At 46.3% G+C, this 11,795-nt stretch overlaps 1 protein-coding gene across 4 annotated transcripts in view; it reads right to left on the bottom strand.

The window, feature by feature from the left end:
• Nucleotides 1-1,351: 1,351 nt before the first annotated feature.
• Nucleotides 1,352-11,795, bottom strand: part of LOC115131607 (collagen alpha-2(XI) chain-like) — a 58,060-nt gene continuing 47,616 nt past the window's right edge. For all 4 annotated transcript variants that reach the window (XM_029663443.2, XM_029663442.2, XM_029663444.2 and 1 more), the window contains 31 exons: nt 11,633-11,677; nt 10,766-10,819; nt 10,606-10,659; nt 10,308-10,361; nt 9,980-10,177; nt 9,797-9,850; nt 9,569-9,676; nt 9,348-9,455; nt 8,756-8,809; nt 8,540-8,593; nt 8,309-8,416; nt 8,142-8,195; nt 7,950-8,003; nt 7,659-7,712; nt 7,503-7,556; nt 7,263-7,370; nt 7,103-7,156; nt 6,817-6,870; nt 6,244-6,297; nt 6,006-6,059; nt 5,665-5,772; nt 5,381-5,434; nt 5,067-5,228; nt 4,831-4,884; nt 4,526-4,561; nt 4,350-4,403; nt 3,812-4,097; nt 2,756-2,868; nt 2,577-2,645; nt 2,057-2,293; nt 1,352-1,643 (listed from right to left, as the gene is read on the bottom strand). In XM_029663443.2, coding sequence (XP_029519303.2) covers nt 1,497-1,643; nt 2,057-2,293; nt 2,577-2,645; nt 2,756-2,868; nt 3,812-4,097; nt 4,350-4,403; nt 4,526-4,561; nt 4,831-4,884; nt 5,067-5,228; nt 5,381-5,434; nt 5,665-5,772; nt 6,006-6,059; nt 6,244-6,297; nt 6,817-6,870; nt 7,103-7,156; nt 7,263-7,370; nt 7,503-7,556; nt 7,659-7,712; nt 7,950-8,003; nt 8,142-8,195; nt 8,309-8,416; nt 8,540-8,593; nt 8,756-8,809; nt 9,348-9,455; nt 9,569-9,676; nt 9,797-9,850; nt 9,980-10,177; nt 10,308-10,361; nt 10,606-10,659; nt 10,766-10,819; nt 11,633-11,677 — 2,751 coding nt within the window. In that variant the 3' untranslated portion in view covers nt 1,352-1,496. The remainder of the gene's footprint in view (nt 1,644-2,056; nt 2,294-2,576; nt 2,646-2,755; nt 2,869-3,811; nt 4,098-4,349; nt 4,404-4,525; nt 4,562-4,830; nt 4,885-5,066; nt 5,229-5,380; nt 5,435-5,664; nt 5,773-6,005; nt 6,060-6,243; nt 6,298-6,816; nt 6,871-7,102; nt 7,157-7,262; nt 7,371-7,502; nt 7,557-7,658; nt 7,713-7,949; nt 8,004-8,141; nt 8,196-8,308; nt 8,417-8,539; nt 8,594-8,755; nt 8,810-9,347; nt 9,456-9,568; nt 9,677-9,796; nt 9,851-9,979; nt 10,178-10,307; nt 10,362-10,605; nt 10,660-10,765; nt 10,820-11,632; nt 11,678-11,795) is intronic.

The following is an 11,795-nucleotide window of genomic DNA, read 5'->3' as shown; positions in this document are numbered from 1 at the left end:
GTTGTACGAGAGAAACTTTTGGCCGTCATCTATTAAGCTCATACACATATTTAACCCTGATACCTTCCCTGCTTGAAAAGAGACGGAATGTCACAAATCCTGGTATGTAACCCTGTGTTCTACATAAAACAAGAATCCAATTCCAGGCATCACACCTGTAAATACTGGACTGGTTTGATGGCATTCTGGCCTATTCGCTGGTCTCGGAACGACAGTTCTGGCCTGTGTAGGACAGTTGTAACAAGGATTAAAAATACATGCACCGTACAGCACGTTCAGTACAATTTACAAGGTTAATGGCTTTTGATTCATTGGTCCTTGGACAAGGCAAAGACACCCTTCCGTCCCATTGCATGCAACATTATTGGCCCAATAATAAACAGCCATACAGTTCAGAGACAGTACATTGCTGTTAGGACTTTATTATTACAGTACTGAGCAAAGAGATGTTCATAGTCACATCTTAGGTTAAAGCCGCGATAAAACTAGAGATCTCACCGCTTTGCTTTCACTCCACAAAGCACCGTAAAGTTTCTATTCACCCGCCTCTAGTGTGTTTGACCAGCTTTAGGATAACTAGGCTGATATAGTTGTTTGGTACAGAATTTCACGGTGGAGATGAATAGACCATGAACTTAGCTAGACAACATGGACATCTCCGTTTCGTCAGGCCTGGTTGGCTACAGGCTCGGCTGTTTTCCGGTCCTCCGTGCTCTTCGTGGAACTCCTATTCATTCATTGGTTTCCCCTTAATGTGGTGAGGCAGCAAGTGAGGCGTAGGATGAGGCGGGGCTTAGATGCAGAAGACGTACAAGTGTGTGGGGGAAGGCAATGCAGAGAGGTAGAGTGGGTGAGACAACTGGAAAGAGAGACAGCGGGAAGAAGAGAGGAGTGAGAGGGGGGTCCGCGACGGTGGGCTCTGGTGTGCACGGAAGGAGGAGACAGCTCTTTGGGCCAGCTGTTCGTTGGAAAAGAACACGCTTTTATTCTGCAAACGGTCAGAACTCTATCTCTCGTTCTCGCAATCGATCTTTGGTCTCCTCTTCGTGAGAATGTTTGTGTTCTACTTTTCTCTCGTCGTCCATTTCTATTTGGGAGATGTTTTCCCCTGGGCATGTACTTGAGTGAGTGCATGTCAGTTTCACAACAGTATTTGTGTGTGTGTGTGTATATATAAATGGTCGGGAATTAACTTGATATCATGAAATACATTTGCAAATTACTGGACGTGTGTGTGTGTGTGTGTGTGTGTGTGTGTGTGTGTGTGTGTGTGTGTGTGTGTGTGTGTGTGTGTGTGTGTGTGTGTGTGTGTGTGTGTGTGTGTGTGTGTGTGTGTGTGTGTGTGTGTGTGTGTGTGTGTGTGTGTGTGTGTGTGTGTGTGTGTGTGTGTGTGTGTGTGTGTGTGTGTGTGTGTGTTTGTGTGTGTGTGTGTGTGTTCATCAGTGTAAGTGTATATTCTATACTTGTAGGTGTTTCTCATTTCTCTGCACGGTGTTTTAGCCCAGGAAACAGACAGGTCCCACTTCAAAGCCAAATTTCTGGTTGCTCTCCCCAAAGTCTGTGATCTTAAGGTCCCGCAGAGGAAGCTGCTCCACCTGGGGCGTGTTCACCTCCACCACTGTCCTGTCGAAGCCCTTACGATACTGCAGACAGACAGAAACAGAGAGACAGGTGAGATCACTACACGTGCAGCAAGGGTATCTGCCTAGGATTCATTATTATACTTTGATTGTGTGTAATGGAAAAATACAGTTCCGTAGTAATACTTTTTGTAATTATTCAATTAGCCTACATCAGATTAAAAATAGAGCAACATTCAGGGAATTCCTTTTTAAAAAGCTAATGGGGGGATGTACCCCCGGACCCCCTATAAAATCTCAGGTTTCTTAGTTTACTTTTTGAGATACTTGAGATGCGCATCCATAACTTGAATGTCCGCACACAGAGGTGAGTAAGCTAGAGATGACCTTTGGTTACCATGACTCCCTGGAAAACACTGGCAATTGTTACTGAATATGACCACACTGTTTAAATAAACCAATTAAATAAGACTCACAGAACAGCCGTCGACCAGGGCCTTGATGTATGGGCTGGTCTCGTAGCTGAGGTCCTCATCGTTGGCGCCTTGGAAGTGTAGCGCCCTCTTGTGGCCATTATTGGCCGTGCGGTCGGCCCAGGCCACGGAGCGGTGGCAGTGGTAGGTGAGGTTTTGGCGGGCCTGGACACTCAGCAGCCGCAGGAAGCCCAACTGGACCACGCCGATCGGCTCGCCATTAGAGTCCACATACGAGAGCTGGGGGTGGGTGGGGGGGGGACGCCCCATGAAATAAAAACTCAGATAAAGCCAATAGATGTGAACTCTATAATAAGCATGAAAGCAGAGTGTGATGTCTCAAATCTGACATTAAATAAACATGTTGCTTAGTGACAGTGTTATGATAATGCTTTGACCATTTTCCTGATCGACCTTCATCTTTACCCATTGGTTGATATCCAGGTCAAACATAGCACACTTATGGACTATAATGAATGTCCCTCTGGGATTCTCCACGATGGTGCAATAAACCCAAACTAACCTTGCTGCCAGTTGCAAACTCACTGTACCAGGAGCCTGGTTTCTCCGTGGTCCAAGAGCTGAGCTTTACCTAAGAGAGAAATAGAGAGACAATTAGACTTACGTTTAAACATACAGCTACTTCAGGATAGAGTTTGTGTGTGTGCATTATTGACTGACAGGCCCAGTCTCTCTTCTCACCGTGTCCACGCTCTTGCTGGGGTACAGGCAGGTCTCCCCACCAGCGGTGAAGTTACAGAACACCTTGAGAGAGTCGCGAGAGCAACCCTGGTTGGGGTCGATCCAGTAGTCTCCTACAGGGAGGAGCAGAGAGACGAGGCACGGCTAAGTACCCAGGAACTCAAATTCAAATGTCTTAATGTGACTAAAATGACAATGTGAAGTCGCCATTTATCTTTCTTTGCATTGATGGTGTATTAACCAAATAGTTAGCATTGTACACAAATCCCCATCAAAACCCATCTGTTTAAGCTAGAGATATGTTTGTTTTGCATGGGCTGCGTCTCCATCCACCGGATCCGCCGGCGCCGGCCTGCCGTGTCTGGGGTGGAAGGTGGCTGAGCTACAGCGATGTTTGTCAGACCAGGAGATATCCCGAACGGTTTGGGCTGCAAACTAAGGCAGTGAGCTCCAAAAGTGGTGGGACAGTGACAAATGTTTGGTTGTTTTGGCTCTGTCAGCATTTTGGATGCAAAATTACACAATGACTAACTATGGAACATTGTTACATGTGTATTAAAGTAGTCAAACGTTTAACATTTGGTCCCATATTCCTAGCTGGATTTGCTGTTTGTTTCCCAGATGATTTTGTGCCCAATAGAAGTGAATGGTAAATAATGTATTGTGTCATTTTGGAGTCACTTTTATTGTGAATATGATTATAATATGTTTCTAAACACTTCTACATTCATGTGGATGATACCATGATTACAGATAGACTTGAATGAATAATGATGAGTGAGAAAGTTACAGATGCACAAATATCATACCCTCATACCCCCTAACCTCTCACCATTCCTATTACAATGGAAGTTAGCATTTTTTTTGGGGGGGGGGTATGATATTTGTGCATCTGTAACTTTCTCACTCATCATTATTCACGATTCATTCAAGTCTATCTGTAATCATGGTATCGTCCACATGAATGTAGAAGTGTTTAGAAACATATTATATTCTTATTCTTATGTTAGAATTGCCACATTTTTGTATATAGTTTTATGCCTGAAAGCCCCGTACCGTCTTTGAGCTCCGGCTGGCCGAGTTTCAGGTCCTGGCAGGTGCGTGCGGGGCTGTCCTTGGTGCCCAGAGGGAAGCGCATGGTCTCGATCTCCTGTCGCAGCGAGTTCAGTGAGCCGAAGATCTCCTCCATGCCCTCACTGCCTGTCAGGAACTCTGTGCCGGTGGCGTCGGCTGCGACCGCTTCTGCGTCTGTCTCGGACAGCATCCGGCTGGCGTCGATGGAGCGCTTGGACTTCTTGGAGATTTGGATGGGCAGCGGCTGGATGACGTCGCCTGGAGGACCCTGATTGGAGGCGGGTCACAGAGGAAGGTTATTACTGTTTGATAGTCATTCATGAGATTCGTAGATTTAGGTTCAATTGAACTTATTTATGTTTGAACTGAAAACTGTAGATGTATGAGAGCATATGCTATGCTCTAGAATGATGTAAGCAACCATAGATCTAGGCAGGACTAAACTGAAAAATGGCGGTAAAATACGAGTATTTAATTCGTTTCATGGAGTAAACTGATTATGCAAAGGATGGGTACTCACTGGAGGCCCAGGGGGTCCTGAGACACCCTTCTCTCCCTTGGGACCGGCTCCTCCCTGGAACACACAGACAGGAGATAGAGATTTGAACAATACTGTGCACATGGGACTCAACAGGGACTATAATATGGAAGCAGATATTCCACTAGAGAGAGTGCGGAGGAGGACGTTCTACTCACTGTAGCACCCTTAGCTCCCTTGACACCTTGGGGACCCTGGGAAAGAGGCGCAGGGAGGTCAGGGTTATCATTCAATAGATGCTAACTATTACCACTGTTATACGGCCATAGAAAAGAGGACATTTTAAATGATTAGAGAGCGACAGAATTATGCAAGACACAAAAGGCATGGATGCATTCATGCTTAAATCTCTCTATGTTACCGTCTTCTTTTTTTTATTTTTATATACACAATGCAGATAGAGGATGTTACGTGATATACTGATAAAAGAACCAGGAGAGGTGATGTAGAAGTGGTTACTCACAGGCATGCCAGCAGGGCCACCAGGACCGATAGGCCCAGTGCCTCCAGAGACACCCTGAAACACACATGAAATGCATCAGCACTGAACTCAACTGTTTGTCGAAGGGCGACAGAAGGGCGACAGAATACATGTTCAGGAGGGACAACAGATTATTTTGAGTGTGTGTGTGCTCAGAGGAAATGTACGCTCTTTCAAAGCTCTATAATGTCCGCTAAGGAGAGACAGGTGTCACTCACTGTCTCTCCCTTGTACCCGTGTGTCCCCTGTGGCCCTGGCAGTCCTCTGTCTCCCTTCTCTCCCTGCTCTCCGGGGGGCCCAATCAGACCGATCAGACCCGAGTGGCCCTTCTCTCCCTTGTCACCGCCCTCGCCGCGCAGTCCTGGCAAGCCTGGTGGTCCCTTGAAGAGAGAGAGTAAGAGTAAGATGGTACTGTAGCTAAGGAAGTGGGTATATTCACTTGAAGCATCAATATAGTACTGTATGCCTATAGATCAACACTGTGGGAGATACAATCTATTATAGATCTATTCAGGTACACATCTTATCTCACCAGTGGTCCGGGAGGTCCCTTCTGGCCGGCAAGGCCTGGAGAACCCTGTGCGCCCTGGAAGAGATCATCAGAAGGAAGTTAGTGACACTCAGCCTAATGCACCAAACAGCTCAGCTACACTGTTAAGCTCATAGCTAGTAGTAGTGAACAGACGATAATAGACCCTATAGAGCAGAGGGTAAGACAGATGGACACCCGTACAGACAGACAGACTAGAACAGTAGACGGAACCACAGACTGAACAGCCCGGTCTGTCCATGGAAGCGCGGGATCATCTCGCTCACCACTGATCCAGGGAGTCCTCTCAGACCCTCCGTTCCTGGTTTCCCTGGTTGACCCTGAGGTCCGACGGGGCCTGTCTTTCCTGGAGGTCCGTTAGCACCTGAGTCTCCCTGGGGGGGGGGGAAGAGAAAGGAGAAAAAAAACATTGATAAACTTCAATATTCCAAATCCCCAACGTGTGTTGCGAGTTGAGCAAATATTTGGGAAACAATTGATGGAGAAATATACATTTGGTGTCAGGTCTGTCTGGCATGGCGTGCAAACCATCACTAGATAGATAGAAACGATCCATAGGCTAAACTGCCAGTGCCAATACATTGACCGACGACCTTTGAACTCTTACCTTAGTTCCCTTCTCTCCTTGTCGTCCCTCTGGCCCTCTCGTTCCAGCAAGACCCTAGGAAGTAAGTAAGCGATGTGTAATATTCTAAACGTTATGATGCTTTCACGACCGCCTATCGGCCACCTAGTAGTCTTCATTGAGTAGATATATGCACCTATCAAACAGAATACATTGGAAACAAACAGATATGTTTGTGGATGACAGTTGTGGTTTGGCCTGTTGAGCTGAACGATCTTACCCTCTTTCCAGGTCCACCAGGGGGTCCATTCTCACCCGTGGGTCCTGGAGATCCCTACAGTAGAGAGCACGATCACCATTATAACGCCTCAGTGACCTATGCAGGGTCAATAATAACTATAGAGAACTGGACCAAAATAAACGTGGTTGTTTTAGAGTTCCATAATAATCTACATTCTAGACAGGCCTGAAGGGCGATCTGCTCGGAAGGACTTACAACTTTAATCCTGCAGTGCCATTTTATGTTTCAACAGGTGCTTCAACATGGGAAATACACTTTCCTAGGGCTTTAATTGAGATGGATTATGGCTGGGACTTGCATACCAATGTCCACAGTGGCCCCTTAGTCCTCTCTGACCCCATTACATTTCTCAATTCTAAATGTTTTTGGATACATCTTAAGGATGTGCTTCACATCACAAACACTATTCTTGCCGGGAGTCATTTTGAATCGGGGCGATGGTAAACAGACAACATATGACCTAATGACATCCAGTTCAAAGTGCTTAATGAAGGCTACAAGGACAGTCCTGAAGATCCCATGTAGTACCTATAGTAAGTTAGGGCAACTTACAGCTTGTCCTTGTTCGCCGTCCTCTCCCCTCTCTCCCTTTGCTCCATCTTGACCCTAAAGAAGAGAAACAGAGTCATTATCAATGATGGTAATTGCTAAGATGGTGTCAAAAGTAGATACTTTTTGGGGGGTTTTAATCATGGAAAAAGATTCACAGATACACCAGCAGAGACACATCTTGCACTCACTAGGTCTGAAATGGTATGAACACCTGCATTGGAATATCTGTTTAACCACAACAAAACAGATCTAATGAAACGTGTGTGAAGAGTGTTTAGATACTCACTCTGGGACCGAGTTCACCAGGGGGACCGGGGTCGCCAGGGAAACCAACAGGGCCCTAGGAGAGAGACACAGTGGCATTACGTTTGACTTACAAACTTTACAGACCAAGTGTGATTTTTTTGTGACAGTGTTTTCCTGTGTAGAGTGAGTATTTGACATACAGGGTTTCCTTTGGGTCCGTCGTCTCCAGGGCCTCCTCTTCCACCCGCAGGGCCAGAAGCACCAGGTTGTCCCGCCTCTCCCTTGTCACCGTGCTCGCCACGTGGGCCCTGCCATTGGACAACAACACTGTCACTCACAGTACAAAACATCTATGCATAGAAACATATATGTGTGTATGGGACAATACCTTGAGGCCCATGAGAAGAAGCAAAGAGACAGAGTAAGGATCAACCTCTCACCTTCTTTCCTGGCTCTCCTCCGATTCCAGGTGGTCCAGCTTCACCAGGCTCTCCCTGTCAACACAACGTGTTCAGTTCTCAGAACATACATGTACACACATATCATAACTACTACAACAGAATGTGGAAATCGAGTTATTGTGAAGTCATGTATACCTTATCTCCCAGGTTTCCAGGGTTACCCAGACCACCAGGAGGACCTTGAGGACCCTGAATAAACAAATAGATACACATCATAGCGTCAACGATATAAAAACAACAAGAGTCATACCCATAATAAAATATATGTCTTCAAATCAACAGGAAAACTACAGTAGGTATTTATGTGGAATGGCTTCATAATATCACCAGTAGCATAAAAACTCCATTACAATGAAATCATTTGATATGATTATTCTATAGTGAGGAAAGAGTTCTGGAACGTTTTGAGAGAAGATTAGTACTCACGTCTGCACCGCTGGGACCAGCAGGGCCACGGGGTCCTGGGGGGCCAGGTGGACCCTAAAGAGACAGATAGGATGAGTTTAGCAATATCCTAGTGTATTTAATGCGAACAATACCTCTTTCCTGAACTATTGTGATTGGCTTCATGAGATCCAATCATCTGTTGGGTTGCTCCAATTTGTCGTGGACTCTCACCATTGGCCCGACATCTCCAGTCTCTCCCTTCTCTCCTGATGGGCCTGGCAATCCCTGCAAGATACATTCACAGTTAGAGATGCCATTGACGTATCGCGTCACAATCACACGTTTATTGTACTGAGGCTAACATCATATATAGTCATAACAGAAATCAGTCATCATACCTGCAGTCCAATAGGACCTGGGGCCCCTGGGAATCCTCTGGTTCCTTCATCTCCCTTGGCTCCAAATGGCCCCTGCTGACCTCTGGCTCCTAGTTCTCCATCAGCTCCCTGAACAATGGAGATATTAGTGAAGGGGACATTTCTGAGGGGCACCATGCTATGAATTCCTATGTGTCTGATGCAATATTGATGATACACTGTACGTTGATGGAGTTAAGGGTTTCTACTTACAGCAGCGCCGGGTTGACCGAGTGGACCCATTGGCCCTGGTGGACCGGGAGGACCCTGTTGACACACAATGTTTGATTGTAGCCAAATGTATCACTGTACTTCAGCAGAGAAAATCCTATTTATAGTATATTGTTCAGACACAATAGATGTAAGGAACATAACATGATCTGTGGATTTGACACGGACAGCACAATAATGGCGGTAAATGTCACTCACATGCTCTCCTTTGCCGCCCTTTGCTCCCTTCTGGCCGTGCTCTCCGACCTCACCCTGTAACACACAGTTCACCACCAAGGCTTTTGTTACGAGAGGTTTGAAATGAGCATTTTGATCAAGTTTCAAGTGGTTTGAAATGAGCATTTTGATATAGTTTCTCAAGTGGTTTGAAATGAGCATTTTGATATAGTTTCTCAAGTGGTTTGAAATTAGCATTATGATATAGTTTCAAGTGGTTTGAAATGAGCATTTTGATAAAGTTTCAAGTGGTTTGAAATGAGCATTTTGATATAGATTCTCAAGTGGTTTGAAATGAGCATTTTGATATAGTTTCAAGTGGTTTGAAATGAGCATTTTGATATAGTTTCAAGTGGTTTGAAATTAGCATTATGATATAGTTTCAAGTGGTTTGAAATGAGCATTTTGATATAGTTTCAAGTGGTTTGAAATTAGCATTATGATATAGTTTCAAGTGGTTTGAAATTAGCATTATGATATAGTTTCAAGTGGTTTGAAATTAGCATTATGATATAGTTTCAAGTGGTAATACAGTAGTTTGGATATGTGATAGAGACAGATGATTGTTACTAGCCTTGTCTCCGTCCTCTCCTGGAACTCCGATGGATCCGGCTGCACCTGGCAGACCCACTGGGCCCTGGACACCGTCACGCCCAGCCGGGCCAATCGGACCTTTCTCACCCTGAGAGGGAACGGGGTGGGAGAGAGAACATGTATGAGACATAGAGAATAGAGAAGAACAATGACTCAATCTGACAGCTCTGTATATTGGATATGTTTTGTAAAAGTACTCACAGGCACTCCCTTCTCTCCTGATGGTCCTGGAGGCCCCTGGGGGCCGGGTCTTCCTGGGGGTCCGATGGGACCTCCGCTGCCTGCCTGTCCTCTCTCACCTGGGGATCCCTGCGCAGGTATGGTTACAGACATGATTACAGCCAAGGTGATGTGGACGTCAACAAATACTGTGCATCACATTCTCTTTTCACAATGATTCATTTCAGATGTAATTATTGCCAGACGTACAGCTGTTCCGGGAGGTCCTGCTGGGCCTTCACTTCCTTTCAGTCCGCCACCTCCCTAAAGACCAGACAGGAACAAGTTAAAACACTGCATTTGCAATCTATATTCAGTATGACATCTCGCACTGTGATATAGAGAATAGTGTGCTATTTTAGATGCAGTAAGATTGTTGGTTAGCCTGCTCACCGGGGTGCCAGGCATTCCTCTCTCTCCAGGGAAGCCTCTCAGTCCTGAGGGCCCGTCTTTCCCGGGGCCACCTGGGGGACCAGGGTCTCCCTTCGTTCCCTCCTTGCCAGATGGTCCAGAGAGTCCCTGCTCGCCTGGTGGTCCTGGAGGCCCGGGGTGACCGCGCTCGCCCAGAGGGCCAGTCTCTCCTGAGGAACCCTGGGACAATCAAGAGGAGGAAGAGGAGGGAAATGAGTAATGAAGATGGAAAGTGAATGGTGCATATGATCCATAAAAAATGGATTGGACACTGGACAATGTAAATAAAAGAAAGGTGCATTAATCTTACCTGAGGGCCAACAACACCTGGAGGCCCGGGTGGCCCAGTCTTTCCTTGGAATCCCTGTGGAATAGAAAATGAAATGAATTGGGCCTTGAATATAGCCTTGTGTAACCCCTAATGCAATCAGCTCAGGCAATCATGTGTGTATCATGTGAGGAAGTAACAGTAGAGCATGAACAGTATAATTTGAGATCAACTACAAAAAAAAATAATTGAGCCAAAGGAAGACATGGCACTGTTTGTAAGATACATTTATTTCTGATAGCTTATACGCCACATGTTTCGGACAAGAAAACAGACTTACAACTTCTCCTCTCTGTCCAGGGTGTCCGGGCAGTCCATCCTTTCCTGGTGGTCCCTGGGTAGGAAACAGAAAGAGTTGAGGGAAAGAAGGCACTTACAGTTTCGAACTACACTAATCATTCTTAAATGATTGCTATATATAGTAGATATTGTGGCCTTACGGGAGGTCCCTTTGGTCCCGGGAAACCGTTTGCTCCTTGAGGTCCGGGCAGTCCCTGAAAGATACAATGGGAGAAGGACAGGTATAAGTCTCTCAACAACATGTATGGGTTCATGCTCTACAACATCCGCAGAGTACGACCCTGCCTCACACAGGAAGCGGCGCAGGTCCTAATCCAGGCACTTGTCATCTCCCGTCTGGATTACTGCAACTCGCTGTTGGCTGGGCTCCCTGCCTGTGCCACTAAACCCCTACAACTCATCCAGAACGCCGCAGCCCGTCTGGTGTTCAACCTTCCCAAGTTCTCTCACGTCACCCCGCTCCTCCGCTCTCTCCACTGGCTTCCAGTTGAAGCTCGCATCCGCTACAAGACCATGGTGCTTGCCTACGGAGCTGTGAGGGGAACGGCACCTCAGTACCTCCAGGCTCTGATCAGGCCCTACACCCAAACAAGGGCACTGCGTTCATCCACCTCTGGCCTGCTCGCCTCCCTACCACTGAGGAAGTACAGTTCCCGCTCAGCCCAGTCAAAACTGTTCGCTGCTCTGGCCCCCCAATGGTGGAACAAACTCCCTCACGACGCCAGGACAGCGGAGTCAATCACCACCTTCCGGAGACACCTGAAACCCCACCTCTTTAAGGAATACCTAGGATAGGATAAAGTAATCCTTCTCACCCACCCCTTAAAAGACCTAGATGCACTATTGTAAAGTGGCTGTTCCACTGGATGTCATAAGGTGAAAGCACCAATTTGTAAGTCGCTCTGGATAAGAGCGTCTGCTAAATGACTTAAATGTAAATGTAAATGTTATAGTGGCATGGCAAAGTGTATATCGTAAACAAATAAATGATAACTCCAACAACCTACCCTCTCTCCTGGTGGACCAGATGGGCCGTCACTTCCTGATGTACCCTAGTGAAAAGAAATAGAAGCCCAGAATTAACACCATCACATGCAGCGAACTAATATTCCAGCTTTACTATGACGTGTCTTCCCTGTGGTGGCCAGTAGGTGAACTGACAGTGCTGTT

The sequence above is a fragment of the Oncorhynchus nerka genome, linkage group LG7 (assembly GCF_034236695.1).
Source record: "Oncorhynchus nerka isolate Pitt River linkage group LG7, Oner_Uvic_2.0, whole genome shotgun sequence".
Classification (NCBI taxonomy): Eukaryota; Metazoa; Chordata; class Actinopteri; order Salmoniformes; family Salmonidae; genus Oncorhynchus; species Oncorhynchus nerka.
The sequence above is the reverse complement of the archived record's forward strand: the minus strand, read 5'-3'. Positions and strand labels throughout refer to the sequence as shown.